The sequence below is a fragment of the Actinia tenebrosa genome, unplaced genomic scaffold (genome assembly GCF_029948245.1).
Source record: "Actinia tenebrosa isolate PJP-AT-01 unplaced genomic scaffold, QUT_ActTen_1.0 PGA_scaffold4__44_contigs__length_22323623, whole genome shotgun sequence".
Taxonomy (NCBI): Eukaryota; Metazoa; Cnidaria; class Anthozoa; order Actiniaria; family Actiniidae; genus Actinia; species Actinia tenebrosa.
In genome coordinates, this window is record NW_028292581.1 from 18,005,262 (window position 1) to 18,025,750 (window position 20,489).

The following is a 20,489-nucleotide window of genomic DNA, read 5'->3' on the forward strand; positions in this document are numbered from 1 at the left end:
AAACGTAAGTGAGAGAAAAAATAAAGTTTCGATCCTACCCATGGAATCGTAAATAAGTCCAGTTTAAAAAAAAACAATAATTTCAGAACATTTTATGGTGTGCTTGCGGAAAGGCGCGTCGTGTTCCGGATATCATCAATGCCTTGTTGGTTCTCAACCATTTATTGTCGGCCCCGTTGTGTTGATGGAAACGGTTGTCTTTTGCTTTCCGCACACCTTGTCGGTGATGATGACTGAAAACACAGTTCTCACCAATGCTACCAAGTTTCGTTACCGAGTTATGGTCAAGGGTCCACCAGATCCCGGTGTGGGGCCAGGAGATGCGGGCCAGCAGATGTGGGTGGCACGTGCTAACGTAACCCCTTCTCAAAAATAAAGTTAGTTGGCGGCAAAACCGCATACGCGTCCATATCACAGGAAGACCAATCAGTTACTTATATACCCAGAGTGCTTTGTCGTTAGCGCCTATATTTTTCGCATGTATTTTTTAAATCTTTTCTAAAAGATAGTTAGTTAAAGACCTACGTTTTTGTCTCGTGTAAAAATAAAATGAAACATCGTTTTACTAAACACATTTTTATCTATGGTGTACTGGAATTTCATTTATTTTTAAATTGCCCCCTTCCCCTCTCCTTTGCGTTTTTGGCCACTCTACAGGGACCTACTGGTACTAACTGTATCGCAGTATTGGGCTTCCTGTAGTACAACCAAGATGGCGGCAAATGGCCTCTCTCACGAGCAACTCGAAAAGGTTTGTATTTCCGTTACCTCCTCAAAATCCATGGGAAAATAAAAATGCTCGGTTGTTGATGTCAAACTGTACATTTAGTTCGAGCAGGATGGGTATTTGGTGATCGAAGACTTCTGTACAGAAGATGTGGAAAGTCTGAGAAAAGAGATGTACGAGATTCTTGAAAACATGGACCTCTCTGATAACCCTAAAAGCGTTTTCACTACAGGAGACAAACAGGTTAGATACAGTAAATGGTCTTTTTTATTTGCATTTGTATTGAAATATGAAAACGAGACTTACGTAAGATAAAATGTTGTCACGTGTATTTTTACTCATTCATCGTGCACCAATACCTCCCCGAGTGCACCGGAGGGGAGGGGAAGGCTGTCGAACACAGCCGGTGATAGGCAGTAGTTTTCAGTGTTGGGCATTCAGATGCTTACTTCCATATTTAGGTTGAATACTCCAGTTTCGAGTTCTCTGTTGCTCAAGGTTAGCCTCGATTTTTTGCAGAATATTGATGAGTTGCAGTGTAGGTCATACCATTAGAATATGCATTCTTCACTTTATCGTTGTTAATATTTGTGAATATTTTGACACTGATTTAAAGCTATAAACCTGAGTAAATGCGTCTGTAATCAAGGAACACAGATGTAATTTGTGCGTAACTTCATGTACAGGAATTTCTAGGGGAACTCTATCCAAGTTCAAATTTTGATATGCAAATTCATTCGGCTAGTAGACTTGTCGTAACCATAGCAATATTATACTATAATAAATATTTTAAGGTATGCACAAATGAAGCCATGGCCGAGTGGTTAGGTTTAGGGTTGGGATAGACATTGTAATATCATTTGGTGCAAATCAAGGTTCCCTGCTAGCAGAGCCTATTTGCCTTTTGTTCTGGTTGAGAGAGGAAAATAGACTCTGCCTATGTAGGACGTTATTTCTGTCACGCATGCATGGCATAATTTAGCAATGCTGTCATGATTTTGACAGCCGCTCTCGTCAAACAATACTTGGCACCACAGTGTGTTACATTTGCTCATGCGCACTAGATGTAATCAGTTAAAAAACAGTTTTGTTTGTCCACGATCGTGGACAGCGGTGTATCAAAGGAAACGCTCTACATCGGCAGAGTCTCCTTCCTCCCCACCTGAAAGAAGGGAGAGAAAGAGAACAGAGACTCTGCTAGTAGGGAAAAATCAAGGCTGCCAGGTTCAAATCTTGCCTGCCATTGAAATTGTTTTGCTTAAGTGAGGAGAACCAAAATCCTCGAAAAAATTCAAACTCTCACTTGTGTGCTCGGAAACCTATGAAACACTTCGTTAACCTGTACACAAAGCTACTACCTGTAATTTGTAATTCAAAAATGGTGTATTGTCCTCCGCTAGAGATTAAAACTCTGTCAGGCCTCATTTTGCTTGGTGGAAAGTTCCCCCTCACACCTCTTATGTATAACCCTAACTGGTGTGATTTTGGTGGTGTTAGGTTGGAGATGACTATTTTTTAACAAGTGGAGACAAAATAAGAGCATTTTTTGAAGAAGGTGCATTTGATAACAGTGGTATGTGAATAATTATTCTTGTATTCAAGGGACTTTATTTTACAAGTTATTATTATTATTATTATTATTATTATTATTATTATTATTATTATTATGTATTCATAAAGTAATGGAATTGTCATTGCTTATTATATCTTTTGATGGGCTGCCTGTGGAGAAATGAAATATGCAGTGAGCAAGTGAGACTGGTCAAACAGTCTAAGAGCCTCTTCATGCAGCAGCCATTTTTCACATCAGTCCATAAGATAGCAGACTGATGAAAAAAGGCTGGTGAGGAGGCTAAGATTTTAGGGGTAAGGTCAACAATGGTTCAAAATAGGGACCTAATTTTATTGATTTAGATGGCGGGTAATAGTAAACATCCCCTTCCCGACCTCTCTTAGTGACCTAATTAGATCATCTATGCCTCTCAGTGTCCACAGGGACATAGCCGTAATTTTCCAAAGGGGGAGGTCCAAATTTAAAAACCCTCCAATTTGTTTAGTGCCATCAAAATGCCAAAGCAAAGAAAATAAACCAGACATTTCATTTTACATTTTTTTTAAATTAAAAATTCTCATATTATAAATTCTAAAAAGCTGGTCATTATTTTGCCTCAAGAAGGGGGGGGGGGCGGTCCCATTGCCCCCTGCCTATGCCCCTGGTCCATAAGAGTGACTAAACCTATATGCAAACAATAATGTCATTTATTTATATTTTAGTAAACATTCAAACAGACAATAGGTTCATTTATGTGATTTGACTTGAGTTTCGGAGATATTTGAGGACAAAGTTCAAGAGTTTACTTCCATTGGTGAAGGGTGCTGGACAACCCCACCCTATAAATTGGGTCCTGTAAGACGGCAATGGTTTTTGCCAATCTCATACCCAGAGCTTATTTTCCTCTTGTTCAGGAAAGAAAAATAAGAGGCTCAAAGGGCTGACATTATTTATCAAATAAAATAATCTTCTTTTTCATTTGCAGGCAAATTACTGAGAGACAGACATTTGGCTATCAACAAAGTTGGCCATGGTAAACCAAGAAAAATCTCTATTTTAAATTATTTTGACTGTGTTACTTTATTTAGTTGTATTACTGTAGAAGTTGCTTGATGGTTCAATCTGTAAATTAGTCATGCCCTGACTTAGATCAGCCCAGGGGTTGTTTCAGGGTTTGATCTGTGAGTTAGCTGTGCCCTGACTTAGATCAGCCCAGAGGTTGTTTTAGGGTTTGATCTGTGAGTTAGCCATGCCCTGACTTAGATCAGCCCTGAGGTTGTTTCATGGCTCAATCTGTGAGTTAACCTTGCCCTGACTTAGATCAGCCCAGGGGTTGTTTCAGGGTTTGATCTGTGAGTTAGCTGTGCCCTGACTTAGATCAGCCCAGAGGTTGTTTTAGAGTTCGATCTGTGAGTTAGCCGTGCCCTGACTTAGATCAGCCCAGAGGTTGTTTTAGGGTTCGATCTGTGAGTTAGCCATGCCCTGACTTAGATCAGCCCTGAGGTTGTTTTAGGGTTTGATCTGTGAGTTAGCCATGCCCTGACTTAGATCAGCCCTGAGGTTGTTTCATGGCTCAATCTGTGAGTTAACCTTGCCCTGACTTAGATCAGCCCAGAGGTTGTTTCAGGGTTCTATCTGTGAATTAGCCATGTCCTGACTTTGATCAGCCCAGAGGTTGTTTCAGGGTTCGATCTTTGAGTTGGCCTTGTCCTGACTTAGATCAGCCCAGAGGTCATTTCTGATAGTTTATTTGGCTATTTGAAAATGATCTCATCAGACAGACTGGTATTTGGATCTTCTTATAATATTATTATTTATCTCATGTCCTTGGATCCTCAAGAATCTATATTTGAGACTGTTGGTCTGTGAGTTGAGAGTTGAATAAAGATTCATTTTCGTTTCTATTTTTCTGTCTTTACAGCACTGCATAGCCAAAATCCTGTTTTCAAAAAAATTACATTTGACAAGAGAATTCAGGTAATAAATATGTAATTTGATATTAAGTTTTTTAATGAGTCTCCATCACTATCTCGTCGTATTTGGGGCCTGCATTTATCAGAGTAAATACAGTATATCCTTTATAAAATACAGTTATAAATCTTGCATTCTGATTGGCTGGGGGGGTGTTTCTATTTATCTCTTCCCATTTTCCATTTTTAATTATAAAATAACTGTTATGAATGTCGCATTCTGATTGGTTTGGGCCGCATGCTTTATGAGAGCACATTGCACGCGCGCGCACTTTCCGTTGCATCATTCCTATCTATTATTGTAATTTGTATTTTATAAAAGAAATAAAAAACTTGCTTGCTGTGCTGTGTGCAGTAATAAAGCACTTGGGGGTTGGCAGAACACTCGAGAAGTTTCAAGAAGCACTCCGCTACACGTCGTGCTTCTCCTAACACTTCTCTCGTGTTCTGCCGACCCCCGCGTGCTTTATGACAGCACACAGCATGCACGCGTATTTTCTGTTTCTTCATTATTTGTTCATTAATTAACAATTATTTTGTTTTGTCTTCTGTAGGCTATTGGAAAGTCACTAGGATTGAAGAACCCAATAGTGCCACAGAGCATGTATATTTTCAAGGTACATACGGTATATCATACCAGCCCATAGAACTTCAATTATAAGCTCCCCACCCATTCCGCTCGATTATAAGCTCATCCTCAGGCTAACAAAATTGTCCTCCCACTTATGACCCCCCTCCATGGATGGAGTACCACAGTACAAACCTTCAAACCATAGCACATCGAAATGACAATCCACTCAGATTCTAGTTTATAAATAATGTAAAATTATTAACAGTGCATGGATTCCACAGAGTGGCTCTTCTTCCACTGGATTCCAATTGGAATTTAAAAGTTGATTTTTACAGTGTGGGAGGAAAATCGGAGAACCCGGAGGAAAATCGGAGAACCCGGAGAAAAAAACCCTCAAAGCACAGGAGAGAACCAACAAGTAACTCTACTAGCATATAACACCGAGCATGGCGGGACTCAAAACGTGGTCACGTTGGTGAGCGGAGAGCGCTCTCACCGCTGCGCTGATCATTTTTCCCTTTTGTATTTTTCCATTCATGTTTTGTTCTTTTTTTTAGCAACCAGGAATAGGAGGGGAAGGTAAGTAGGAAAAAATCCCAGAAGTCAGTGAGGCCAGATATGTTCTGATTGATTGGTAGCATGCATGTCACACAGCACATGCGCACACTTTATAATGCATCATTCCTAATCAAAGTTATTTTTGTTTTTATTTTTTTTAAAGAAAGTAATAAAACTGTGCTGTGTGTAGTTTATAAAGCCCTTGGGAATTAGCAGAACACTGGAGAAGTGTTGAGAACCATGCTGCTATGGTTGGTTGCCTTCTTTGTGTTCTGCCAACCAATATTTCCACTAATTTTGTTTTTTCTCCCCCCCCCCCCCCCCCCCCCCAGTTTTTCCTCACAGGGATTCAACATATCTATACACACATCCTCCTAGTGCATTGGGTATCTGGATTCCTCTAGAGGATTGTACTTTGGAAAACGGGTGCTTGTGGTTCATACCTGGAAGTCACAAAGGTAATGAAAAATGTTTTTATAAAATTATCTGACCTCTAGTATAAGGAGGCTGGAAAGTGTTTTGTGCCTTGACATACAGGGCCGTAACCAGAACTTTTACAGGGAGGGTGCACTTCGAATAAAGTCGGACAATGATTACGGCCCGGACATACTCTCTCAATTATGAACTAAAGACATTATAGGGCTATAACATGACAGCAAGTAAACCAGGAAAGCCAAAGACAATAATAAAGTGGCAGATCCAGGGGAGGGGTGCAGGGGGTGCGCACTCCTTCCTGATTCCACTTTGTGCCCCTACTTCAAAGATAGCCAATACTGTAGGGGTGCACCCCTCCCTGGGTTAAATTTGTGCGCAGCACCCCTCCCTGAACAAAATCCTGGATCCGCCCCTGCAATAAACCAAAGATCACAGTGAACATGAAAAAATGACGTAAGACGTTGCTATGTCAACATCAAGACCCTTCTTATGCCATCAAAAATGTTCATTTGTAAAATCATAACTGACAAACCAAACAGTGAATTTTTTTAAAACCGGGATGCTCAAACTATGTATCCTAATCTTCTAGTTGACAAAAAAAAATTCTGTAAAAGGGAATCCTTAAAAATCATAACATTTGTTTGGTAGGAATAGTTCCCTCTTACAGAATTTTTTAATTTTTTCATTAGGTTTCATCATTGATTGTTTCCTTTTTATTAGTCTCAGAAATACGCCGCCGACTGATAAGAACCCCTGATGCTACGGACCATGTAGTCATGCATATTGGACCAGATGAAGAGTTTGAAGAGAAAGATTTCATTCCTGCTTGTACCAAAAAGGGTGAGTTGAAGAAGTTGGTCGAATTGTGGGATGTGTATAGCCATGTAGACATTAAATCACTTTCAGCTGCATCCTTCTGAAACAATCTCTTAGTTGATCACATGTGACTCACAGATCAAACCCTAAAACAACCTCTGGGCTGATCTAAGTCAGGGCATGACTAGCTCACAAATCCAAATCTGAAACAACCTCTTGGCTGATCTAAGTCAGGGCACAGCAAACTCACAGAACAACCTTAGGGATTATCTAAGTCAGGGCGCGGCCAACTCAGATAGAACCCTGAAACAACCTCTTGGCTGATCTAAGTCAGGGCACAGCAAACTCACAGAACAACCTTAGGGATTATCTAAGTCAGGGCACGGGCAACTCAGATAGAACCCTGAAACAACCTTAGGGCTTATCTAATTCAGGGCGTGGCTAACTCACAGATAGAACCCTGAGACAACCTCTGGGCTGATCTAAGTCAAAGCATGGCTTGGCTAACTCACAGGCTGTAGGTAATACTTGTACTGTCATTTGCATATTTGTATACTAATATAAAGGATGTAATTAACTATGTATTTACTCGATAAACTTTATCTCGTGTAAAGACCACTTTGATCTCACTCTGATCTCACTCTACTCCTCATTTAAATAACTCTCCCAAAGTCCTCTCATCCCTATAGATATACGAAATCATTTCTCTTTTTCAACCATCAATGTTTCAAAGAAATATCTAACATCATCTATGATCAGCGCCCAGCAGATAGTAATCCCAACCCCACCCCTTATAGTCTGACATTTAGTGTTTGCTTTGTAGGTTCTTTAGTGTTGATCCATGGAGCTGTATTGCACAGAAGTCTTCCTAACAAATCATCCAAGTCAAGACATGCTTACACTTTTCACATCGTCGATGGAAATGCAAAGTGGGACGAGCAGAATTGGTTAGTAAATTATTTCATCATTGAATAAAATAGTCTTTCCCAAATTGACTTGAGTGTGACCATGAAACAATGGTGCCATGTCGAGATTGGACGTGATGTACTCATTACTGTATTGTATTAAACTTGGTGCAATTTTTCATGGTCATTCAAGCAAATTCAGAAAAGGTTTATTGAACTGGCTTGTAGGATACCAAGTTCTTAATCATTGTTCCAGATACTGAATGAATGGAACATGAGGTGAAAGGGGGTCCAGATACTGAATGAATGGAACATGAGGTCAAAGGGGGTCCAGATACTGAATGAATGTAATATGAGCTCAAAGGGAGGGGGGTCATGATACTGAATGAATGGAACATGAGGTCAGTCAAGGAGTGACCTCATGGACCAAGCCCTTGATCTTGACTTGTATTAATTATTCTTTTCTTACAAACTGTTCTCTAGGTTACAGCCAACAGGCCCCTTTCCTCCACTCTACTAGTCAATCTTTAATTACTCTTATGAGACAGCATGAGAACTATCAATAAGAGAAAAACTTAATGATAGTAATATATAGATAATCTTAAATTAATCAATCAAGTAGTCAATCAGTCTACCTAGATCAACAGGAAATTAATTTTTAAAGGATGTTCGGAGGCAAATGAAGTATTTTTAATCAGAATTGTTTTAAACTTGGCATACAGTTGTAAACATATTCCAGCATATACATTTTCAAATAAATGTAGTTTAGCTTCCTCACCCAATTGCTGGGCTCAACAAATGCTTGAATAAAAATACTCACAAGTAGGGTACATCTGGTATGGTTTTTCCAGACATTTCTTTGGATGTTTTAATACACACCAGTTTCTATACATCTGGTACGGTTTTTCCAGACATTTCTTTGGATGTTTTAATACACACCAGTTTCTATACATCTGGTACGGTCTTTCCAGACATTTCTTTGGATGTTTTAATACACACCAGTTTCCATACATCTGGTAGGGTTTTCCAGACATTTCTTTGGATATTTTGATACACACCTGTTTCTATTTGTATCTGGTAGGGTTTTTCCAGACATCTGGTAAGGGTTTTTTGATAGATCTCATTGGTCATATTTTAGTGCTGGCACAGAATTAGATTCAATGTTCATTAAACCAGAATTCACTTCTGAATCAGAATCTTTATTTCAGATGACAGTATTAGCACTGTGCACTCAAACACATGATAATATGCTAGTCAAAACATATTTACAGTCTTTTTTTAAATGTGTGAATCAATTGACATTCAACCTATGAAAAAAGTGAGACTTTCTTTGAATTCTTTGGAGAATATTCATTTGGTAAAATAAAATCTTTCATTTAGCACTTTTTGTTATCAATTATAGTGAAATATTGGCACTTTAAAAGCTGCTATTTATATTATCATAACGTGGGTAATAACTAATATAAAAGAATGAAATCACACCTTAATTTTTTTCATACTCAAGGACAATCTTTGCTCTTAATTTGAAAATTTGAACTAGCTATTATTTTAAATTATTTTGAAACAAAGTTGACTTTAACTTCATTATTTTTCTTATATATTATGAAATCAATGTGATATGTTGCCTGCAGACATATTTGCTCTTACACCTTGCTTTCTAGCAATACTGAATGTCACAAACACAGGTAATAATAATTTTAAAACATTTATAATTTTCCTAATGGTAAATTATATATTTCCCATCACAAAAACTATTAATGTAAAGGTGGAATTCTTACTTTTGGTTTCAAGTTAATTGTTTCCAGAAGGAAAATGGTAAAAACCATGTACGGTCAAAACGGCTCAAACTTACTCTCCTAGGTTCCATTAAAGGTTTCATTATTCAAATATTGAAATTTATTAAAGACCCAGGATTCAAATAATAACTGATTCAAAACTCGAATCCTGATTGAATTATGGTGTTCATTATATGGAATAATCCAACCAGAATTCAAGTTTTAAATCAGTTATTGTTTTGAATCCTGAGTCTTTGTATCCTCGGAAAGAATAGTAAATAACGATACTGCTGTGTTCCTCGATCACAGACTCATTTACTCAGGGTTAGCCTCATTTTATGTCTTCATATTCACAAATACCAATGGTAATGTAAAGAATGCACAACTTTACTGCGGCTTTCCATATTCTGCAAACTAGGTACCTGCCAGCTGCATATTGCTAAAATTTGGTTTTTCGCTGCCATCAATCAAAAATAATCAGTGGGTACCGTTTATGTTCTTGACTGGCAGCAGTGATAAACCAATTTCACAATAAGCTGTTGAAATGTCTGAGTTTGCAGAATATGGAAAATCCCGGTAACATTAAAATTCCACGAACCTTCACTGAAAAATGTGAATATTCTACACAAAATCCAGGCTAACCTTGAGCAACTGAGAACTTCAAACTGTACATGTAGATAGTATGGACATCTTAACACTAACTCAATAACTTTTCATAAATATTCTAAAACTTGCAAACCAAACTTAAACAAAACAAAAATCAGCATGAAACTGTTTGGTAACACCGAAGAAACGACAAACATTATTCACTTGTTTCTGGAATTTCATTATCGTCAATAAGAAGACAATGCAATATGCCATCACGTTTTTTGCCTGTGGTGACTGCTTTAACACAGCAGTTGTGTCTGCCCAATGAAAAGTGAGTTTCTGTACCATCATCTACAAATTCTCCCTGTTGAAAAAAAGCAATACAGGGTTATTTCAAAAAGGATTGGAGAAGGTTTTGTTGAATGTTTCATATAAATGTACCATTTGCCTACAGTAGTATGAATGTTTGTTTACATTTCCTTGCCCACCTTGTTCTCATTGGTTTCTTTTGTCTTATTCTCATTATATAAACACTCCTTTTTACCACCGCTTTCTCTTTTACTCCAACAAAGAACTAGCGTTCGAAACGTCATCTTTTCACGGTGTATAATTTACTCTTTTATCATTACCACAGTAGTATGGTATGATAATAATTGTCATTTATGGTATTCCTTCTATAAAGCTTCCCTGGGGCTTATTCTGTTTCAGTGGTTTTGGACTGGGGGGCTTATTAGAAGGGGGAGGCTTATTAGAGGCTGGGGACTTAATAGATTTTCCTAATCTTTGGAAAGTCATAATAACTTTTATTCATAATCTCAAATGTCAAGGTTAATGACTTTGAAAGGCCTGCTAAGGGAAAAAGACCACAATATTCATTAGGCATGGGGGCTTATTAGAGACTGGAGGCTAAATAGAGGAAATACAGCAATAATTATTGTGTGTTTCAGCAATTATCCATACCCACCCCTACCCCCTACAGAGAAACTAGGAATTTCCAAGGGGTCTTGGGGTCAGAGAAATAACAAAATTACAGTATGTATGGAAGAAAATTGAAATTTCCAGGGGGGGGGCCTTTAAAAAAATCGCTCCATGGGGGGTATGGATAAGTTCTGGAACTACACAGAAACAACTGAACAATGTATCTTATGTTAATGTATCGTAAGAACATACTTACAGCAGTTTCCACAACACTTCCATTCACCCATACTTCCATTGTATCCTTTTCTGTGAAAAAAAAAATTAATAGCAATTTAATAGATGGACTTTGGCATCATGCGTACAACTTGATTGACAGGTATTCCATTCCTTTCAGGTTCTTTGGCTTTTCTATATCCACGAAAAAAAAACGCCTCTGCATTTTATTGGAACCTGAAACAGCGCTTGCCCTGATCTGGGATGGCATCAGATTAATGCTCAATTATTCAATTTTGTTATATATATTTTCTATGAGATTGGAAAATGGTTCTGAAGGTAAAAAGTACTGCAGTTAAAGCCAAACCAACCGTACTGGTGCTACGGTAATTCCATGGATCCCAAACTGGTCGTCTGCTAATTTTTACATAATGTAAATTGCATGTTTAATCAATATTTGCTGTATTGACTGACAATAATAAATGAAATGTCTTATAAGCTAGGAGTATCGTTAGGAGGATCAGACTTTCACAAATTGCAATTGTCACTAGAAGTGATAATTACAATAAATAATATTCATATTAGCTAAAAGAATAAAGCAATAACAGAAAATCCTTTGAATCTGCCATATTAATTCTTGAGTAATAACGGTGCCTAACACGTTATAAATAGCAATAATATATTTTAATTTATGTCAATATACACACACCTGTATTTAAGAATGAAAGATTTACACATGCACAGCATATACTTATTTTTTATATTGGTTTGTCTTGTTATTGATATTTTTATTTAACCTTATTTTAACTGCTTTTTATGCTTTTCTTTCTAGATATTGGTTTTAAAATATTCAAGTTTCACAGCTTCTAGAAACAGCTTGCATTTTAACTCAAAAGCTTAAATAAGGTTATAATCTAAAGATTATGTTTTCAATAACTTATCCTTTATTCTTATCAAAAGATACAAGTTATAACCATAGCTCTTACCCAAGACAATGCGAGTTTCCTCTCCATCTAATAAAAGTGTCCAAACTTTAGCAGTTTTTTTTCTATTTTCCACAAACTTTTTCAGCGACTTTCCATCTACTTCCAAAGTGTATTCATATTGAAAGCCACTCACAGCTTCAATATGTATAGTCGCTTTTTTGCTTCCAACGTTAAATGATTCTCGTCCTACCAGCCTGAACATCCAGGGTTTCTTCAACACTTCTTGATTGTCGACAAGAATCACTCTTCGTCCTGTTGTTGTCCCGTGTTCAAAGCGAACTTCGTGGACGCGATCCGCCAAAGCAACTTGCAAAGTTGCAACCAAATCGCTCATTTTTTTTCTCTCTCTCTTGCTCTATCTCTCTTGTTCTATATCTCTCTTTCCTGTACGTATGATTAAAATTGTCACTTGTTTCTTTGGAAATAAAAGGAATTGCCGACCAATTAGGGATTTTTATGAGGAGTATTTTTAGCAGGCGATGAATACATGAAAGATACAAGGCAAGAAGTTGATCTCTGTTGTCGTTTCCGTCGTCGAGTCAAACTTTATTGCTATTGGTCAGCGTGTACTTAGTGATCGTGGAATTTTGAATGACGTCAAATCAGAGGAACTGGCTTGGGTTGCCTGTGGTGGGACCTAAAAACAGGGATAACAAAAGAAAAGGGCCAATGTTTGGCAATTTTTCATTATCATACAAGCGTGATTGTAGTCACGCGCCTGGTGAGTCACGTTGAAGTCGAGCGTCGAAAATAATGTGACCCTCCCTAGCAATAGGAATGAAATTTCCCTAACCCTCCCCTTGGACTTGGATTAAATTATCGTGACCCGTATCCCCGAGACATGCCTCCCAAACTAAAACTGAAATAAGACCTGTCTTTGAACATATATATATCCAGACCCTGAATATTTATAAACCGAGGAAATGATATATGAGTGTATGAAAGAGCGTCTTTCTTTGATATCAAGCAACAACTGATCTTAACCATGAATGAGAATGGTGACGGTGGTGATGATTTATGGATAACATTGTTATGAAGTTATGACTCTCCCCCTTTTTCCACCCCTCCTCTCCCCCTCCCCCTCCCCTTCCCCTGCTAATTTCTGACCATTCCATAAACTGTCCCTAATCGCGCTGAGCTACTTTGTATCGCTTTTTTTAAAGAGCGCATTTATTAAGTTTCGTTATTTTCATCTACAAATGACTTGAAATATTTTAGGCAACCCTAACCCTAACTGTAGGTTTTCTTCATGCACCTCAATGTGGACGATCAAATAGCTGACTTCACTATCATTGGTCAGTCTAAGGGCCAAAAGGCTAGGGTGAAATTTTGACTGTTTGCAATAATGTAGGTCTTCGATTGGTTCGGCGAGTTCAAAGGATTAACGCTTGATGCCCAGAGGTTTGTTATTCTCGCTCCCTCACGCCTTTGGCGCTCACGTGTACCCTTTACAAGAAGCGAAATAAAACCTCTGGAGCCAAGGGTAGATATGCAAAGAATAAAAAGAAAATTTACCACAAATAAATGAATTAAATAAATCACGTTTGAATTACACCTGCCAGTTCACACCTTCGCCAATAATGAAATAAAACACACAAAAACAGATAGCCAGTTATTTCCAGACATTTCTATGATTTTGGTATGAACATCAACAACAAAGATATTTTTTCGTTTTTGCCGACTTTTTTTTTTTGCTTCATGTCTCAACTAATTAAAGTCGGCTTTCCTTTGAACAGATATCGAAAATCAATTAAGCTGGAGAGAGTGAAGTTAGTCCAAGGGGAAAATAAGAGCAGGGGCTGACGAAGTCTAGGTAAGAGGCCTATTTATTTAATGGTTTTGTCGATTTAAGTGTTTAATATATTGCATGAATACCAAAATGATAGATAAAACAGCTAGTAATAGCAAGAATAACGTGGAAATTTGAACCTATTTTCCAAAAGACCCTTCCGGTTTTTTCAAATTTTGATATGAGCAAGTTGGCAAAAATCAATCAACGCCATTACTGACAGATCACCTCAAATCTCAGCAAATTTACCAAGTTAGAGGGTGAGAGGTGCAAAAATGGAGATATAGCTCCGTAAAGTTACGAAATTTTAGAGATGCTTGTATGATGGGAGCCAAGTCTGTGCCCCCTACCATACAAACTGCTGTAAAATTTCGTGACTTTGCATAGCTATTTCTATTTATGCTATTTTTTTCACACTTTATATATATAATTTTGGAATTGTCTCCTTTGCTGTTGTTTCAGTTGTGTTTTTTTGAGTCTTGTATTTGTTGGCTGTTGCTGTTTGTTTTTATAGGTTTTGTTTGTTTGTTTGTATGTTTTGCAGTTGCTGCCTCGTTTCTTCGTCTTCCCCTGAGAAACGTGATCAACTGAATCCGGCCTTTTTCAGTCTAGCTCAGCCAATCACAGATCGCACGATGTGCGCCTTCAAAGGATGAAAGAAAATTAAACTAGAAGGCCGTATTTCCATTCTTGTCATCGTACCTTCTCAATTGATATCTCTGTTTTTCAAGATCATCACAAGTCATGCAAGATCATTTACGGTATCTTGTGTTACTCATACTTTCCATGAAGGTAAGTTCTATTGGTAGGCCAACAAGAAAAATATTTTGAACGATCTTTCATTGGGGAACTAGAGAACCGCCAATGGCAGCCGTAGTAATGACTTTAAGCATATTCGAGATCGAAAACAAAAATCAATGCAGAAGTCCTACTAATTTTCATACGGAACGAAAAAGAGTCTAGAATAATAAAAAGCTATCGATAAAAAGTTCCTCCGGTCTAGTCTCGCGTAATTACATTAGAAAGACATCCTTTTTATGCCTATCCGGTTAGTGTTTTGTGAACGATTATATATTATCCTCCAGGTACTTTATAACTGTTCATTATACTCAAGGTGAAACTATAGGAATTGCGAGTACACTTAATCTTTTTTTTTTAAACTTTTCCTCTGAGGGCAAGCCAGGAGCTCCGTGATAGTGAAAAACTGTGCTTGAGTTCTTGAATATCCGTTTTCAAGGATGAGGGCACAGTTTCCTATCCTCGGACCGACTTGGGGACGGTAAATTCCCTTCACTACATGCATAACGGGTTATAACGTACCTCAGTAATATTTCGATCTAGGTACCGTGTTTCACCAGACATCCCTCAGTTGAGGGTGTGCCAATGCGGGTAGAATAGACCTATTCCAAATTCGCTTGACTGACCACGAAACAATGGTTTGAAGTTGAGACTGAACTTGATTATTTTGTTCCTCAAGCTCAATCTCAACTTGAAACCATTGTTTCGTGACCAGTCAAGCGAATTCGGGATAGGTCTATTACCAGTTGACTACTATTTTTCGGTCGAATGTCAGTTAACTGTAATAATTTTACGCGCACGCTGATCATAATATTAAACCAAAATAATGAAATATCAGTTAACTGTTAACTACTGATTTTAGTTCTTCCCGTTCAACCAAATATTTCAAACCTTCCGAATGACAATGAACAGAACAGATTTTGTATTGTAAATCAGTGATATACCGTAAATCTTCTATTTAGCCCCCCGGGGGGCTTATTTATTTCAGGCACGTTTGAGGGGGGGCTTATTGGAGAGAGGGGGCTTAACTGAGAGGGGGGGCTTATTGATTTAGTCGAAACGCAGTATGTAATATGATTGTAACTCAGGATTAAAGGGAAGCATTACTTTTGACCGTCTCGCATAATCTGTACTGATGTACATGGCATTTTTATTATTTGATTCACCTGTGTTAGTCTCTCAAGTATAATTTACGATTATTGTGAATAGCAACTGACTAAAACACGGTAACATTAACAAAGCAAGCTAAAAAGAAATGTTCTGAACAACCAAGACTTTAATAAATCACCTTTAATCAGTACACGTGACTCTTTAGTCGTGAAATAAGGAGAGGGGGGAGTCTAAAACGAGAGGGGGGGGCTTAGCATATTTTTTCCTTTAAAAAGGGGGGGGGGGGCTTATTAGAGAGGGGGGGCTTATTTGAGAGGGGGGGGCTAAATAGAGGATTTACGGTACTCCTATTTCAATAAACATTGTTATCGCCAAAGGCGATAGGCGATAGGTCATTCCGACATCGAAATGGTTTTGTTAAATACGACAAAGAACATTGAATCAGTCTCAACACTAGGGTACATGTTCTTGACGCGAATAGAGCCCCGTCTACACGAGCAATTTTTATGTGACAACTTTATGTGGCAACTTTTATTTGCTCGTGTAGACGATCGACAAATATTTCGCTATCAATTTGCGCCAGTAATATTTTCGGACAGCGGAGATGTCTATGGAATAAAGGCTAGGGTACAAAGCAAAATGGTGCCAATAAAGAAAAGAACTAGAAACGCTGTTGCAATAACCACTTTATTGATGATATATCAAATAGAAAAGACCAAAAAAATACATAGAAAATGTTGGGTTTTTATGGAAAACCCAATTATGTAGAGAGGCTCATGGACTTACTTATAATCTAGTAAAAGGGTTGAGGGAAACAGCCGTGATGGCTTTCAAAACTTTTGTCCGTTTTTAGTTTCAAGTTTAATTTCCCGTTCTTTTCTTCTCGTCGTTTTTTATACAGTATCATGTTTTTTCTCTGTCTGGAAACGGCATGTTTAATTAGATGCTCAGATGACGTCAAAATAATTGCCACATTTATGTGTCGCCTCGTCCCATGACATGGGCAATTTTCGGTACGTGTGTGGCAATTTTTATTTGCCACATAAAAACTGACATGCCAGTTTTCCAGCAAACACAGTTGTTACATAAAAATTGGCCAATCTTGATCGTCTACACGAGCAAATAAAAGTTGCCACAAAAAAATTGCTCGTGTAGGCGGGGCTTAAGACTGCAGAAACACAATTCCTTACAGCGTGGATCTTGGGTATTGGAATGACCTATCTCCTATCGCTTTTTGTCTATCGCCTATTGCCTTTCGCCTTTGGCGATGACAACTTTAATGAAATAGGTGTATATAAGTCATATTCACAAGCCACAAAGCTATCCCAAAACATGTCCCCTTTTCAAAAAAAAAAACCTGTTACAATTCCAGGTCTTTTTTCGTCAGGTGAAAGGGCAGGACTTTGAAGATATTTACAACTACGTGAGTGATTTGTGCTACAAAAACACCGATAACTATATCGACAATTTAAGTAAGTAAATCTTAAGAACTAAAGACTTTAGTTTGCTTATAAAAAACGCTCTTGAGAATGAATCTTGAATAAGTCGAAACGAGGAGAACAAACTAATGTGCGGTAAAATGTATTTCACCTTAGAAAGATAAAACGTATGTCATACGTAAATGCTTCAATTTATCTATGTAATTAAGGAATTTTTTCTATTTTAAGTCAATATTTATACAGAAACATTCAGTTTAGCAAGGCTAGTTTAAATGGAATCCTGACATGAGCATAACAGCAAATTTACAGAAACGGAAGTATAATAGAGGTTTTGTACCATCACGCGACGGCAGCCAGGTTAGATGGCAGGAACAATTCAATCGTCTTACATGAGAAAGAATTCAATTCCCGAGAGCAAAGGGATTTTATTGTTCTTCCATCTAACCACAGGCACCCCAAGCAGTATTATGGGATGGGCTCGTGATGGTGCAAAACCTACATAAAATATAATAGACATTGCATGGACTTGACAAATAGATTAAGAACGATAAATTCGTTCCCTTTTTTAAACCCTATTAGCTTGGGGATCAAGGGTGCCGTAGCAGTAGTGCACTCGCCTCTAGTTACAGTCTGCATGGGCTGGGGTCCCGCGTGTTTCATTCTCGGTTTCGATCTTATGAGTTAGCCTTGCCCTGACTTCAGCGTTCAATTCGACTCTAAGTTAGCCTTTTCCTTCTTATTGTGTTATTTTGTTTTTATCAGGACCAGGAGATGTATACTGTGATATTATCTTCGCTGGCGCCTGTTGGCCCCAAGCAAGAGCACAATTCACAGTTATTCGCCCCTGTCCATTCCTCTACTTCCACGATACAGGTATTTATAAAGATGACCATAATGCAAAACGTGTAACGCCACAGGCAACCCAAGCTCTACTTTTGCGTCGATCAGGCATCCTTTTAGCCCAAACGAGCAAGGGACTGGGTCCATGTTCGAAAAATCAATTCAGTAAATGTTTCAGAAAACGTAACCCCATCACAAGAAAAAACAACTTACAATAAGCTTGTTGGCTAAGTTCAGAATGTTTTGCCTTATAGAAACAATGTTATTAGCATTCAAACCCTTCTAAAATTACAAAGGAATGTATGGAGTTCAACCAAACCGTCAAGTCACACATACATTTTCTCTATTTCTTTTTCAAGTGTTTATAAATATCATAATTTTCATTACAAACTTGCCCAGGCAATATGAATTTTTCATTCAAGTTATGCTTTTTTGTGATCTTTCTTGTTGTATGGTTTGTTTTTGAATCAAATTTGAGAAATTTCTTTGCAGTCCTTTGTTGTTTAGGTAAAGGTTAATTCATCTGTGCAGGACCTTTCCCACAGTAGTGCGTAACGAGAGAACCTTTTTAGCGGGAAAATTCCCGCCAAATCCCAAGGTGTCCCAACAAACAAGGCGAAGGAAGATTTACGATACCTGTTTAGTGTAGACCACCCCCTCGCTTAACCTCTGCTTCAAAGATATCACCGGCTGCTATTGTACTAACTGTACTGTAAAGATAAAAGTTTAAATTATACACCGTGAAAAGATGAAAAAACTTAATGACGAAACGTCAGTAACTCCAAAACGTCAGTAACTTTTTTCATCTTTTCACAGTGTACAATTTACCCTTTTATCATTACTGTTCCATTAGAAACACCGACGCAGCTCACACTAGTTGTTAGCTAGTTATCTTTTCTTAACTGTACTCTAGCCAAGGAAGCTTAGTTTGGATCCCAGATAATCAGATCGGGTATACAATTATCGCGATGACTAACATGATTCACTAATCATGCTGGATGATTTTTATTTGGGTGTTAACAGAATTCATAACTCGAAGGTGTAATGAAACAGGAGTGTGGGAACCGATGAACTTCAGCATGTGCAAGAGGCTAACGAAAGAAGAGACTGAAGACGTCATTCTTGGAATAGCACGAGAAATGAACATGGTAAGTTTCCCTCGGTATTTGGAAATGATTTGAACCATGGCGAATCCTGATACAATATCTTGGATGATCAAAGTCATGGCACAGCTAATTCACACTGATTGTTGAAGCCGGAGCTGACCTAAGTCAAGTCATGGCTAACTCACAGATCAAACCCTGAAACAACCTCTGGGCTGATCTAAGTCAAGACATGGCTAACTCACAGATCAAACCCTGAAACAACCTCTGGGCTGATCTAAGTCATGGCATGGCTAACTCACAGATTGAACCCTGAAACAACCTCTGGGCTGATCTAAAGTCAAGGCATGGTTAACTCACAGATTGAACCCTGAAACAACCTCTGGACTGATCTAAGTCAAGGCATGACTAACTCACAGACCAAAGTCTGAACAACCTCTACACTGATCAAAGTCACAGCATGGCTAACTCACAGATCAAACCCTGAAACAACCTCTGGGCTGATCGAACAAACGAGCAATAAACAAACAAAAAAAAAAAAAAGGAGCAACAACAAAAATCAAAATCAAAATAAACCTGTCGCTATTCCTTCCTCGATATAACACGCAAGATTTCTTCACGCACGGTTCCTTGAAATCTGCGGTATGACTGAGCTGCTCCGTAATTTGTTTTCACTTTTTCTTTCTCATTTAATTTTTACTTCCTTCTTTCTGTTGATGTTTCCCCTGTGCAGACAGGACTACAACTGCAATCCAAAGAACGGTACATGGGACAGAGTCAGGTGTTTGTTACATGTAGCTGGATTTCCTTTGTGTCTTCGCTTCTCTCCTTGATGGTGCTTCTCATCATTTCGTAAGTAAATCTTTTTATTTTTATTTTTTATTATATTTTATTTTGTTGTTGTTGTTGTTTTTTGTTTTTTTGTTTGTTTGTTTGTGTTTTTTTTTGTTGTGTATTTTAATTTTTTCGTCCCCAGGCTACTTTCTTTGCTGTTCGGCGTGACGTCACGCAAGTGCAGCCTCTCCTTTCCTCGATTTCGGTGAATTGAGCGGCCTATAGAAGTAAAATCGAGCTTTTTGTAGTCAATATGTACCCGATTTGAAGAGTTATTCAGTTTTTCAAAAGAGACAATGAAAAACACTAAATAGCAGTTTTATACAGAAAGAAATGCGATTCGTCTATTTTGGACTAAGTCCAATCTCGTACCCAGAGCCCTTATTTCTTACTACGCATGCTCGACGAAATAATTGGGCTCTGGAAAACTCCAATATTTTCTGTGCTGTGATTGGTTCTCGAGAACAAAAGAAGATACCGGAAGTAAAAATTACAGTACTAGGGAAAATAAACAAGATGGCGCCTCGAATTAAGTACACCAAAAAAGCCTGTAGGGCCGGAT

The 20,489-nt window shown here is 38.0% G+C and overlaps 3 protein-coding genes across 3 annotated transcripts; 2 read left to right on the top strand and 1 right to left on the bottom strand.

The window, feature by feature from the left end:
- The first annotated feature begins 702 nt into the window (after positions 1 to 702).
- Positions 703 to 8,364, top strand: LOC116292520 (phytanoyl-CoA dioxygenase domain-containing protein 1). Its single transcript, XM_031699860.2, has 11 exons — positions 703 to 751; positions 830 to 970; positions 2,225 to 2,300; positions 3,265 to 3,312; positions 4,201 to 4,256; positions 4,804 to 4,866; positions 5,378 to 5,399; positions 5,711 to 5,836; positions 6,534 to 6,653; positions 7,453 to 7,576; positions 8,018 to 8,364. The coding sequence occupies exons 1-11, from the start codon at positions 713 to 715 to the stop codon at positions 8,052 to 8,054; spliced, it is 852 nt and encodes a 283-aa protein (XP_031555720.2). The 5' UTR covers positions 703 to 712; the 3' UTR covers positions 8,055 to 8,364.
- Positions 8,365 to 8,712: 348 nt separating this feature from the next.
- LOC116292521 (fas apoptotic inhibitory molecule 1) lies at positions 8,713 to 12,540 on the bottom strand. Its single transcript, XM_031699861.2, has 3 exons — positions 12,015 to 12,540; positions 11,072 to 11,121; positions 8,713 to 10,261 (listed from the first exon to the last, which is right to left on the bottom strand). The coding sequence occupies exons 1-3, from the start codon at positions 12,346 to 12,348 to the stop codon at positions 10,112 to 10,114; spliced, it is 534 nt and encodes a 177-aa protein (XP_031555721.2). The 5' UTR covers positions 12,349 to 12,540; the 3' UTR covers positions 8,713 to 10,111.
- Positions 12,541 to 16,119: 3,579 nt separating this feature from the next.
- On the top strand, positions 16,120 to 19,949 carry LOC148907372 (uncharacterized). Its single transcript, XM_089036850.1, has 5 exons — positions 16,120 to 16,338; positions 17,099 to 17,183; positions 17,913 to 18,023; positions 19,014 to 19,138; positions 19,827 to 19,949. The coding sequence occupies exons 1-5, from the start codon at positions 16,120 to 16,122 to the stop codon at positions 19,947 to 19,949; spliced, it is 663 nt and encodes a 220-aa protein (XP_088892976.1).
- The last annotated feature ends 540 nt before the right edge of the window (positions 19,950 to 20,489 follow it).